The sequence below is a fragment of the Protomyctophum bolini genome (assembly GCF_963924005.1).
Source record: "Protomyctophum bolini genome assembly, chromosome: 4".
NCBI lineage: Eukaryota > Metazoa > Chordata > Actinopteri > Myctophiformes > Myctophidae > Protomyctophum > Protomyctophum bolini.
In genome coordinates, this window is record NC_137865.1 from 11198945 (window position 1) to 11213231 (window position 14287).

Here is a 14287-nt window from a genome sequence, read left to right on the forward strand (position 1 = left end):
TTACTAGATTACTCTTACTAGATTACTCTGCTATTTAGCTAAGAGGTTACGCCCATTTTTATTCCCCCCGCACGGCGATTGGCCCCGAAGCCAGGAAGCCGTGTGTTGCCCGCCTCTCATTGGCCGACGCAGGAAGGATGACGCGTTTCAAACTCCAATGGTGAGATGCCACAGTGTGGTGAGTGAACATCCTCAGCCCCGCCTGGCCGCCCGCCTCTCTCCATCGAGCCTCAGCCTTTCTCTCTTCCTTTTAGCCACTAGTGGTGCGTTGCTGCTTCTGGCCTTTACGACAAGTCAACGTTGGCCTTTCTTTATCTCCAGGGTCTTCATTAAAGGGCTGCAGCACAGCGAGCCGACAGTTTGCATTCAGCTGTGTATTTTGTTTTTAGAGAACCGTTTAGTTGTACAGCACCTTGGAGCTGAGCTGAGTGAACATGTTGAAGTGGCTGCTCTTCGCTCTCCTCGCCGGGTTCACGCTGGCCAGCGACGTGCTCGATCTCACGGATGATGATTTTGACAGCAGGATCGGAGATCACGACCTCGTCCTGGTGGAGTTCTTCGCTCCCTGGTAGGTAGTCCACCACTCTAAACGCTAGGAAGTTGACGTGTACTTTGCTTTGACGTAAATATTACCTGGCTAACGCGGTGGGTGGATGCGCTATTTTAAGTGGCTGCACCGCAGAAGAAGTGCACTCATCTTTTAATCGTTGTGTAGCCTATACAACAATTATAACTAACGTAACTAGTGTATCCACTGGATGTGTGCACTGGTTTAAACTACAGGAATTTGTATTAATAAGAGGCCTTCGGTTCGGCTTCTTTATCATCAGGTTGTCAGGGTGTACTGGACTAGAGGCTAGTGATTTAGCATGTTTTAACTGTCAGTGGAGGAGAAGGGTGGGTTGCTTGTTTAAAAAGGAGGAAACAAAAGTCGAGTGGCAGTTTGACAACGTAGAGCTCAGTCAATAGTTTCAGAAATAAAGTGTTTAATTCAACTAGGTTTCAATAATGTGTAACTTCAATCAGGTCAGCTGTGTGAATTCTCAATTTCTCGCTTGAAACGGAACGAACGGGCCCGGGGGTGGCTACTAAGGAAGTCGGGGGGCGTGGTCTTACACTGTTGTAACGTCCTGATTGGCCAGTGGAATTTTGGTGGCCTCCTCCGGTTGGTTGGTTCGCTGTGTAACAGTTGCACGTCTCCGCCACAGTGCAGCCGACCCCGAACTTGATTGAACAGGAGGATTCATTCTCTGAAAACTGAGATTGATTTGAGCCAGGCCAGGGCTTTAAATGTTTGCACTTCATCATACACGTTCACTGCATGAATGAATGAGTTTAGTGCTCTATTTATCCTTGTTGTTTATCTTGCTCTTCTTAGAACTTGGTCCAACTTGAGTCCATTGTCCTTATCCATTTGATACTTAGTGCAGAGATCAGATTCCACATTGCTAAGTCACTGCCTCCACCCCCCATTCCCACACTCGATGCCTGAATGGATTTCCAACAAAAACAAAACCCAGACACAGTGCTTTTGTTTGGATACTGACATTTCCTTCTCTAATATTTCTGCCTCTGTCATCAGGTGTGGCCATTGTAAGCGACTAGCACCAGAGTATGAGACAGCCGCCACCAGGCTGAAAGGCATCGTCGCATTGGCCAAGGTATTGCATCACTCTCTTGCATAGTATTGTATCATTCAAGCACATTCATATTTAACACCAGACTTCAAATCCTCTTAAACATTGGTTCTCAAACCTTTTCATGTCAAAGACACCCAGCTTGACACATGTTAGCCTGCAGACCCCTATTTAAGATGAAACGCTGGAGACCCCTTTGTAGCAGTGATTCTCAACCATTCATTGTAATACAAATGGCCCCTACTTGGGTAAACCATTTACTGCTTCAAGATTTTTTTTAAATCAGACATTCATTAAACTTAAACTGTTACACAGTACATCCTAGTACTACCTAACAAGTTTGAGCAGCGGGAATACATATGAGAGTTAAGAGTTGTAAGTACCTGTGTTGTAAAGTGGGTCGGACTAGCCATGAATCGACGTGCTTTTCAGCAAAGACATTGAACTTCTGCCAGCTCACTCAGCTGTTGGGTAGCACCCAATGATGATGATTAAGTTCAGTTATATTACCGTCCATACTCTGATTCATCCATAGTCATTAGTTTACATTATTGAAAAGAATTACAATGATGAGCAGCCACTTAATAGCAGCTTGCATGTTCAGTGACATTATTGGCATCAGCTTAATTGTGTAAAATGAATGGAGTGAAATGAACAGGAGTGTTTTTGTCCTTACAGGTTGACTGTACATCCAGCAACACTGTCTGCAGCAAATATGGAGTTAGCGGATACCCGACTCTGAAGATCTTTAGGGACGGAGAGGACTCTGGTGCCTATGATGGCCCCAGAACTGCAGGTATGTCGTTGTACAGTTATTTTCAGATCAAAGCCTCACATCTGGATGTACCATGATACCTCTAATGTCCATTTTATGTCTAGGAATAATCAGGACATTGCCTGTTTCACTCAAGTATCTGTTCTCTCTCAGATGGTATTGTCAGCCACCTCAAGAAGCAGGCCGGCCCAGCTTCAGTGGAAGTCAGGACTGAAGCAGATTTTGAGAAGTACATCGCAAACCACGATGCCAGTGTTATTGGTATGTCTAATTTGTTTTTGAAAGAATGGAGGTTGTGCAGTGTGTGTGTGTGGACATGTGAACCATTATAGTTTAAATATTCTGCCTGGGGAATTTGTCTACCAAAAAAAGTTTATTTAAAGAACATGGATAGCCATACACTTTTCTAACAAATATTGGTACAGTAGGTCAGACTGTCTACTCAAATAGAGACTTAAATAACTATCACCTGTAGGTTCATTTCTAAACCTCTAGTTGGATAATCATTTGGTCTACACGCCACCATCCAGTTGACTACAATCCGTACGGGATTATGTTGCGTTAAGAAATCTTTCTCTTTTGTGACATGATGTAAAGATTATATAAAACGGAAACTCTTGCCACTGTGCGCCTCAGTACCTTTTTTATAAATGATGTCGATCTAAGAGGATAGCGCACCAGAGAAGTCGGAGCGTAGTGGTCTGGTTACAAGAAAAGTCATTCATCGTATTAAGATATCTCACAAGGCAGTGGTAAAACAAATAAATTGTGGTAGACACTCATTAGCTTTTGTTTTTCCCCAGGGCTCTTTGCTGACAGTGGAAGTGCATCCCAGGTTGAGTTTCTGAAGGCAGCCAGTGCTTTGAGAGAGTCTAACCGTTTCGCCCACAGCAACCTGGAGTCTCTCATCCAGAAACATTCAGAGTAAGCTATGGTTCATTATGCTCAGTTTCATATTCTGCTTGTAAATGTCATCACCCAACAGAACGAATTAGGAGAAAGTCTGAAACTACTGCTGTTCAGTAGCAACATGTACAGTATGGTGTTGTTTTGGATCGTTTGTCCATAATTATTATTCTGATTTGTTTTGTGAACACAGAGTGATTTCCAGTAGGGGTGCAACGGTTCAGTTAGACCACGGTTCGGTTCGAACCTCGGTATGGGGGCCACGGTTTCGGTTCGGTTTCGGTACAGTAAAAAAAAATACCCCCTTGTGAAGTGATCCCCAGGAACGCGCCCTACTGTACCCTCTACTGTACTGTACTGTACTAGTGTCACTGTACTGGCACACACGAAATCATCATATATACAGTTAATAATGTGCGTGTGTGTTAGGTTGTGCACAGGTGGTGAAAAACAACCACGCTGTTTTCATGCTCATACCTAGCCCTGAAACATCATGGCAGTCATGTTTCAGGGCTAGCTCATACCCAGCCAGCCAGCCAGGCAGTGGCTTGCACCACTCAAAAAAATTATTTATAGCATTTTCTTTTCTTCTCTTTTTTTAGCATATATTATTTCATTAGGCATTTCTGCCTAAAGGGGGAAAAATACCTTATATTGCTATTTTAATGTGCCTTATCATTATTTTCAAGGGGAAATAAATGCACCTATGCGCTCACACGGGGCATTAAGCACATGCAGGAAAGAGGAGAGGAGAGTGCCTCCTGGGAGGGGAGTCATTCACAGTGAATGCGTCGTGTCTCAGAAAAATAGCCTACAAAAGTTTACAATAAGTCTACATGAGGATTTAAGGATATTATGCTTATATTATTAGAAGAAGGGCTTCTATCTACAGTCATGGATTGGACATGGGAGTATTTAGTTGGTACTTTTCTGACGGAATGAATGTCCTGCTGCGGGTTGTTTATGCTCTCACTCTCCCTCTTAATTAGCACTCAAACAGCGAGTGCAGATGCAGAATCAGATCTGAACAAACTTACAACGACCGTGCTTAGAAGCCTGTTGGCGCGAGGTTACTCCGCTGTGTGTGTCTCTGTGTATGACGATCAATAATTATTCCAAGAACGACGTTTAAAGACGAGTGCTGGATTCTCCTCATCATGCCGTCTCTCTCTCTCTGTGTGTGTGTGTGTGTGTGTGTGTGTAGGGGGTGGGCCGACAGAGTGCTACACTTCTGTGACCGAAAGAGTGCTAGACTTCTTAGTAGGACGGTGTGTGACCGATAGAGTGCTAGACTTCTAAGTAGGCCAGTGTGTGACCGAGAAATACATTCTTCGCAGCTGTAATAAATGAATTAATGCAAACCGAAATAGCGCGGTTCATTAGAGCGCATTGAACCGTGTATGTGGAACCGAACGGTTCGGTTTTCGGTTGAAAACCGTTGCACCCCTAATTTCCAGTTATAATTAAGCTACTTTCTGCACTAATCACAATGAACACTATTAACCAATTCCTCAATCCTAGTAAAGACCTCAATCTGGTGGGAGGGGATTTTAAGAAGCAAAATACGACTCTTAAGAACTAGGCCAAGGTATTTTCATCTCACTTTCACAAATGCCAAGAGATTAAACCTGAGAAATTGATGTGATTGCTTGGAAGAGTCGGTCACTGATACCTCAGGGATGGCATGTGTTTGATGTAATGTAATGCAGTCCAACCAGTGACTCAAAGCTAGCTGGTTATATCCCTGGCATTCCTGTTGTGACTGTTGAAAATGCTCCAATTGCAATACCGGTACATAGAATAGAATATTGCAGGTAGAGAACTGTATTTATTAATAAATCAAATATAATAAAGTAATCTTCCACTATAAGCTCAGGGAAATACTGTGCAGTCTTTCCACTGTGGTGGTTGTTGTGTGAACACAGCAGTTTGGTTTACTTGTCACACAGGTTAGTTCATTTAACATTATGTGTCTGAATCTGGTGGTGGTTTACAGAGCAGGACTGAGAATGAATACCGGAACGCTCACCTCAAAACACAATCGCCTCTGGTGTAGAACGGTGTCTACCTGGTATTCCTAAACATAACCTTAGTTCGTAAGCTATGCCTAAACCAATCCCCTGCCGGTGGGGGCAGCGGCTGTCCACCTCATAAACAGCTCTCAGCGGGTAAATGGGTCAAGGTCTCGGGTTCCAAATCCGATATTTTTGATTTTCCCTCCTGGACCCCCCTGGGGTTTAAGAGGTTTTAACCTCAGTAAAACGGTGCCTAACCCTATTCCTAAACGTAACTATGCCTAACCCTGAACTTATTTCTAACCTTATACTTGGTAAAACAAATACGGGATGCACGTGCAAATCTGACACCAAAGGTCCGACATGCGGAAACAACGGTCGGACATGTGGTCGGACATGTGGTCGAACATGCGCTGCTCCCGTGCTTGCGGTTATGATTATGGTTTAAAGTAGGTTGTCGTTCTAATGACAGTCGGACCAATAGTATGTCCGAACTAAAGCCTGTACCCACAAATGTAAGAACTGCCCGACCGAGTGGTCGGTGTGAGGTCGGACCAAAGAAATGAGTTCAAGTGTGTTTCAGGCGAGCATTCCGGTTACCCTGAGAATGCCCTGTAGTTTCATTATAACTTATGTTTTAACTGTTGTTTCAGGGGAGTCATCCTGTTCCGCCCACCACGTCTCAGCAACAAGTTTGAGGACAGCACTGTGGCGTTCACCGAGGAGAAGTTCACCAGCAGCAAGGTCAAGAAATTCATTCAGGACAACATGTGAGTTGGTGCCAGCATAGTTACTCCTGCTTCTCCAGAAACAACTCTACCACCACTAGAGCAGTGGTTCCCAAACCTTTTCATGTCAAGGACCCCCAAATTGACACTAATTAGCTCGCGGACCACCATTTGAAAAGACATGCCAGGGACCCCCATAAGAGAAGATTTTTATGGCTCTAGCAATGATTCTCAACCTGTTTAATTTCAAGGACCCACAGTTTGACATGCATATTTATTGCATTTCTGTCTGAGACGCCAATTTATATCAATGTAAATTTGAGTGTCTGTTTGTACACTCTTAGAGTTATAGACCCATAAGGGTCCATTTGGTTCTAAACTATCATTTAGCTGGGGACCCCCTGGAACTCCCTCAAGGACCCATGGGGGTCCCCGGACCCAGTTTGCGAACCACTGCACTAGAGAACACATGCCCACTAACATCTCCAGGATCGGTTCAATATATTGGTTGCATGATGTTAATGGACATGCAACCACAGCAAAACAAACGCACATTTTGTTTTTACTGCTGAACGTTGTGGTCGTTTTGATTATCTGGATTTTTGGCTTTTGCCTTTATTGATAGTTACTAGTGAAGATAGACAGGAAAGAGGGAGGGAGAGAAGGGGAGAGACACGCAGCAAAGGTTGTCAGGAACGGGACTCGAACACGCGACGCGCCGTCAGAGCCTATATGTGGCATGCACCTGGACCACTAGGCCAGTGGGTGCTAGTATAGAACATTTCTAGTGCAGTTTTGGAATATTACAACCAGGTGTCATGTGCACCATGACACAATGTAGACTTGCCAAGACACTTTGTGCTCTTTGTTGTGGAAAATGGTTTAATTATAATACAAAAAAGAATTAAGTTTGTTAACAAATGGATAATTCACCATTGCTCTAAACTTGTTTTAGGTCGCATTCACACCAGCAGGCTTTACTGCGATTAAAAACTAATCCTGCTGCGCATTGTCGGAAAGTGCGCTTCGTTTGGCAGGTGTGAAGGCTCAATCGAATCCTAATGCGCACCAAAGAACCACATTCTACTCCGCCAAAAACGGGGGTTTCACTTCGCTTCAAAACGCAGCAGAGTGCGGATCACTGCAGGTTTGAATGCAATCGCATTAAACATAGGGAGTGACTGTACCATTGTGGGATGAAATAGTTGGTATTTGGCACATGAAGGAAAGCGACCTGTAAAGATGTCCCGTGGACAGTGGACACACATGGTCTAATAAAGAGGTAGAAGCCGTTATTGCAATATAGCCAGATCATCATAGGGTTATGCTGAAGCTAGGTTACACACACGAACAATGCAGTGTACAGGATGTATAGTAAGAGAAAATGGAGGTGATTAGGTTCCATCGCACGTTTGCACAATGTTGCAGTTTGCATAAAGTGTTTGCGCTCTTAGTACAGACCTGGACTGGGAATCCTTTTTGTTTTTTTTATGTTTATTTATTTGGGCAGTTCAGGTTATACAATCTACATGAGTCATTCAATCATAGTGTCGCCCTTTTCTTTCCTATTTTTGAAAGACGGACAAAAGAAATCACCTGCATACCAGGTTTATTTAATGTATGTAGGCTAGCTGCTACTTTATAAACAAGTTGGTAAAGTTGTAGACATCCGTTATTGCGCACACACACACTGTGTGCGCAGCAAATGAAATATGCAAAAATGATGCAACTTCTCTGCCTGTTCGCATCGATGGCGGCGGCCGGGTGCCTACCTCGTATTGGCTATGCCTTAAGGGCCTTGCAGACGGGGAGCGATAAAACGCCTCTATAGTTATCTATAACTCTATACCTCTATACGTGTCCTAGCTCTCTGTAGGCAAGGCCCTTTACTCATAAAAAGTTCCTGGCTCCGCGCCTGAATGGGAACCATCCAAAAGCGCAGCTCACACGCTTTTACAGTGCTTGCAGGTTTGCATGCAACTGTCACCTCTCGCCAAACCTGGCCTCAGTGGTATTGCCTAGTCAATGCATTTCAATGAAAATGCAAGCAGACAAACTTGTTTTCTGCCCAGAGCAGAAAGAACGGCTTTGCTTACACGAATGGAGTGTCCGTCCGCGGCCAGTGAGAACTTGGTGCATTAATTAACATGGAGAGGAAGACATTCAGTGTGCTTATGCTTGCATGCCTTGTGGGTTAACTTCCTAGTAGGACATAGGGAATGTCAGCCATGAGCTGAACAACACTCCATCTAATCCATGACCTGTCTACTGTTATCACATGAATATGCTTACCTTTTGAAGATCTGTTGGTTTATGCTTTTCTCATGTCTTCTTCAGCCACGGCATTTGCCCCCACATGACGGATGACAACAAAGACCAGATGAAAGGGAAGGACCTGCTTGTGGCCTACTATGATGTAGATTACGAGAAGAACCCCAAGGGTTCCAACTACTGGAGGAACAGGTAGGAAACTGAAAGTCTGCCTTTTTTCTTTTTTTGAGAGGGGGGGGGCTTTATTTTATGGTGACCTTGGCGAGAGACAAGAAATAGCAGTAGAGAGAGATGGGGAAGGACATGCAGCAAAGGCCTTTGGGTCGGATTTGAACCTGGGCCGCCTGCGGAAGGACTGGGACTTACTGCTTGTATTAAACAATGTTAAACTGTAGGGTAAACTTGAATTATCCAATCTGCAAAGCATTCGTTTCATAAAATCACACCTGTGTGAAGTAAGTGGTGCAACTCCGTGTGGGCGTTCCCGGGGGGTCCCCGAAACTTCCAGACACAGAGGAACACGCCCAGGGTGCCGGCCCGGTTCCGGCGAGCCACCCCGCGTCCGGAACGGTCAAGAAATGACAGAGTTACCGTCCCTCTAGTAGTGTACTGTACTGTCACCCCCATCATAGTGTGTGTGTCGGTCTGTAAACTTGTACTGCAAAATCTAATGAACTTTAACTTTTCTCCCCACAGGGTGATGAAGATTGCCAAAGGTTTCCTGGACCAGGGGAAGACGATGGCCTTTGCTGTGGCCAGTAAGGCCCTGTTCAGCCACGACGTGTCAGAACTGGGCCTGGATGCGAGCTCAGGAGAGTTGCCTGTGGTCGGCATCCGTACCGTCAAGGGAGACAAATACGTCATGGCGGAGGAGTTCACGTGAGTGATCTTTATGACTGCCTGGCTAGTACAGTATGTTCTACTGAAATCCGAGTCCTGGATTCAATCCGATTTGCCCGTTTCAATTCACTGTATACATTTTTACAGTTACTTTCAGGATGTTGGGCATGACTTTAGTTTATATGTATAATCGTGCTATGAGAAACATTTGCTTTATAGTTATTAGTTGTGTGGTCACTTTGTTTCTTTTCTCTGCTTCTTTTTTATTTATGCTTTCAAGTTAACAGATAAAATGTTCAATACATACAGTAACAATATTTGGAAATTCTGAATGAAACATTTTCAATTATTTTGACAAACTGGGTTGAATTTGTTGAATTTAACCTGGGATCGTGACATAAAAATACGTTTTTGTAGTCAATTGCACCCAAAAAACCTGAACGTTTAACATTCAGTAGATTTTCTGTCGTCTGGTGTTTTCTGGCTCGAACAAGTGCTTTGCCTGTGAGTCAAGAGTCCACAAATCCCATATATGACAAAGATTGACAGCAGATTTCACTGTTGAAGTGCCTTTGCCTGTTTTCATTGCAGCTCAAAAGGCTTCAGAACACAGAAAAACACAGAAATCCTACACTGAATGTTCAAAGTTCAGGTTGTGTGGGTGTAATGAGGTCATAAAATAAACGAAAAATTAATTAATGTCATGAAAGTACATTCTGATGTAAATGAAAACCAAGGTTTATAATTGAAATAATATTTCATGAACAAAAATCACAAGGAATTACTTTTAAACATGGATGCTAGATGTTCTCCACAGTGTGTTCAATGTGGTTAATGTTGCCATTTGTTTTCTCAGTCGTGACGGAAAGGCCCTGGAGCGATTCCTTCAGGACTATTTTGATGGTAAACTGAAACGTTATCTGAAGTCAGAGCCAATCCCAGAGAACAACGATGGACCAGTCAAGGTGAGGATGAGGAACGGTGTCCAGCTGATTACCATTTAACTAATCGTACTTGCCTTGAAGCGCATGCTTGTTCTATTAGCGCTCTCTTGGCACTCTCATTCCATTAATTTACTTTACTTTTATTCCTACTACTGTTTTGTGTTGTTGCTGCACTGTAAGCCACTCTAGATAAGCGTGTGTGCTAAATGCAGTATTGTTATAATAAGGATGGATTTTATTTTTACATCTTAATACGTCTGTATTCCTTTTCTAAAGTCATTCTTGAATTCAGAGTTGAATGCACCTAATTTCCTTGTAACAAGAAGCTGAAAGTTTCCAATAAACTCAAATCAAGTTCCGTTGCTTTGTTGGTTCTCCTGTGTCCAGACTCTGGTGGCTGAGAACTTTGATGCCATTGTAAATGATGACAGCAAAGATGTCTTGATTGAGTTCTACGCCCCCTGGTGTGGCCACTGCAAGAGCCTGGAGCCCAAATACAAAGAATTGGGAGAGAAGGTAACATCATGAGCCACAAAGGAAACAAGCCATTGGGGCTTTTTGTGTTATTTATTAACATGATTATTAACAATCTATGGACACTCAGAGATTGAGTGTATACTATATATCGTAAGCATGCACATGTGAAGTTGTGCTCTTTACTCCTCAGCTGGTCAACGATCCCCACATTGTCATTGCCAAGATGGACGCAACAGCCAACGATGTGCCTTCCCCGTATGAAGTCAGAGGGTCAGTTATCAACTATTCATCATAGCCATTTCTCTAGGATTCCGTTTTCACATGGATGTAAATATTCACTACTTGATAGACCTGCCATTTGTTAAATCGTTGGGACATCAAAATATATATACTTTTTTCTAAAAAGTGTTTGGACATCAATATACTTTTTTCTAAATCTGTTCAATGAATATACTAGGAAATGTAAAACATTTCCAATTTCAGCTGGTTCTAGAATAACAAAGATGAAAAGCATACAGGAGATGCTTTTCTGTTTGCCAACAGCCACGTCTAACACATACTGATTAGCTTATTTGATTAGAAAGAGCTAATGTATTGCAATTTCCCTCTGAGGACTTTCTGTTGCCAGCTATATTTAGGATTGTGTTCATTTTGATTTTGAAAGCGCGATCTGTTCATTCTGATTTGCGGCTCAACAAATAACACAGCCTCTAGATCATAGTTGGTGGCGCTGGCCTCTGTTTTCATCATTATGAACCTCACAACATGTCTGTTATATTTCTTTACAGATTCCCAACAATCTATTTCTCTCCTGCTGGACAGAAACTGAGTCCGAGGAAATACGAGGTGAGTCTGAAACTGAGGGTTCATAAAATGGAGCCGTTGAGTAGGAAAAATCGCATACATGTCTAATAATCCTAGCCATGTGCTTGACTCATAAAGAAAATGAATGTAGTGGCCATTTAACTCTCCTGTAGCCACACCCAAGATAACAAGATTAATTTACCTTTGTACAGGTAACCATGCCCGAGATCCTGAGATTTGATAAATTAGTTATATGAATTTGCTTATTTTAGCTCCGTTGCTAGCCACCGCTAACAGTAAGAAACAGAACATATTGGGGTTTTTTTGTATTCAGTAACATGGGTAACCCATCTCTATACAGCTCTTTAGTAAACTGATTACATTTTCAGCTTAGTTTTGGGACACAAATTGAAACCAATAAAAGAGCAGAATCTTTTTTAACTGGAACACTACAATTTTTGAGGGGTTCTCTCTCTCCTGATTGGATTAAATCCCCTAATGGTATCCCTACTAACATTTTATTTTCTGTTTACTAAAGAGCTGTTACTGAACACTACTATGGGAATTCCAGTAAACGTTTTAACCAAACATTATTTTACCAAAGAAAGTCACTTGCACCCCATTTTAGGTTTATAATTCGGTGTGCCGGCAACCTTTTCGAAGCGGTGCTCTAATCTTAACTTCAACATCTCAGGACGTCATCCACCCCATGCTGCAGTATAGCCGTTAACTAAACCATCCTTATCCCGTCCATTCCATTTCAGGGAGGTCGCGAGGTCAGCGATTTCCTCGCCTTCCTGAAGAAGGAGGCCGCCCAACCTGTGACCGCTGAGGACGAGCCGAAGATAAAAAAGGCGGAGCTATAAAACAACAAACTTCCCCAACTGAAACCTTGACGTTCCCTCTTGTGGAAATCTGGGGAACCGAAAGCGAGACAGAAGGAACTAAATTATATTCCAGTTTCGTAGTGAACTATCGAATGCTCTGAAAAGTGGGGTCACCTGGGCACTTGACCCCCCTCCCCTTTTCCCTCCTGTTGGGTCCTCGCTGCTCTGGGATTATTACTGTGGACGGTTGAGGGGTGGTGGCCAGGGCCTGCCTGATTACAAAAACAAAACAAGTAAAACAAATGTTAGAGAAGAAGGACCGTTTTTTGAGGAAAAGCTTAGATTATTTCCGCTGGTCTGTCTACTGCTACACCTCAGACTGAAGCACTTTGGTTTGAGACCAATTTCCAATCATCTATGGCTCTTTTTGTTTTGTCTGTTGATATTCTGGACGAGGGATGGTGGTGGTTGTGGTTGTGGTGAATTGCTTTTTTTTTTCTTTCTTTTTTGTACCTCGGTTGTTTTGTTTTGTTTTTTTTACATTTGGAAGGATCGTGAAAATTAAAGGCCCACAACTTAAACTAAAATCAATTGTATGATTTGGTTGAAGAAATCAGCTTCATTTAGAACTGTTGATGGTGATCTGGGTAATTTTATATACTGAACAATGTACATGTTGAGTGGAAAATCTGCCATGTCATACGCATTATCAGTAGTGACTTATTAGTCACGCAATGTCCTCAAGCGACAAAATTTACTAAATGTACATTTGATTTTTATAAGAATTGAACGGTTTTAAAGGGATAGTTCACCCCGAAAATGACTGTCTATCCAATACTCATCCTATGGAGACTTGAATTCATGGATACTTTTATGTTTTGTTTGTCTCATTATCCTAAGCCAATAATTTGATGACTAGCTCCCTAATAGTCCCTATACTTCCTAGTGAGACACAAAGACTTTGTCTCTCTATAGGGAGATTAAAAACTAAAGAGTATCTAAAAACTAAAGAGTATCCATGAATTTAAGTCGAATTTAATCGATGGAAAAAGGTAATTTGTGCACAAAATGCCAACTGTGGAAACAGTACTGACTTATCTTAAAGGACAACTTTAGTTTTTTTTTAAGGTTATTGGAGAAAGTAAAAGATGAGAGTAATTTTTCTTTCTTCGTTTGCTGTTCGTTTTTGGGATTATTAGCTGTTTTTGACAGAGGGGGCTGGGGCATTTGAGCATTTACAATTTCATAGCTATTTCTTTTTTTATTAAAACAGCTAAAATCCCTAAAACGAAAGAAAGCAGCAAATGGGGGGGAAAAAATTACTCTCCTAATAACCTAAAACATGAACCTTGGTTGAAAAAAACTAAAGTTGTCCTTTAACCCATTTAGACCTGAGGCCGATTAAAAAAACATGTCTCCTATATCCTAATGTTTCTACTGTATGTCAGTGGTGCTGGTGCTCAACCTTTTTCATGTCCATGACCTCCAGAATTATCTGTATTTTTCCGCGGACCCCCATCTGAAAATATTATGATCCAGGCACCCCCCCCAGAAACAAAGATTTTGAGTTAAAAATGTTCCATCTGAAAGAATATAATCAAAGATTTGAGCCACATTTTCACAATAAAAAAATAGACGATTAGAAAAATACAAGCTTGTACATATGCTATTTTTCAATGGCTAAAGTATGACATAATGCTTAAAACACCAAGGGGTTCCCATTCAGAATGCGTTAAAGGGAAACTTTATTGCAAAATGTTAATGACATTTAGAAGATTTGGAACACTTTCCTCTTTGTGTAATAGTGGTTTTAGATATTTTAGCAGTGAGCCCAGTGTCTCTGATGTCATGGACACTGGGCTCACTTACTTCCTGGACTACATGTTGTCTAAGTAAGACAACTATCCACACTAGGAGGAGCGGTGCACCAAAGCATTATAGGAATTCTAGTGAGTCCCGTGTCCAGAATCGTCTGCTCCTCATTTATAGCTTCAGCCATCTAAATGCACCACGTCTCTGTGTGTACGTCTGTAATCCACGTAATTTGAGAACTGTTTGTCTCA

The 14287-nt window shown here is 42.3% G+C and overlaps 1 protein-coding gene across 1 annotated transcript; it reads left to right on the top strand.

The window, feature by feature from the left end:
* Window positions 1-220: 220 nt before the first annotated feature.
* LOC308313605 (protein disulfide-isomerase A3-like) lies at window positions 221-13645 on the top strand. Its single transcript, XM_080760818.1, has 13 exons — window positions 221-568; window positions 1583-1661; window positions 2316-2433; window positions 2566-2673; window positions 3216-3336; window positions 5987-6103; window positions 8399-8524; window positions 9029-9211; window positions 10029-10137; window positions 10504-10632; window positions 10784-10863; window positions 11382-11439; window positions 12162-13645. The coding sequence occupies exons 1-13, from the start codon at window positions 435-437 to the stop codon at window positions 12261-12263; spliced, it is 1464 nt and encodes a 487-aa protein (XP_080616944.1). The 5' UTR covers window positions 221-434; the 3' UTR covers window positions 12264-13645.
* Window positions 13646-14287: the final 642 nt, after the last annotated feature.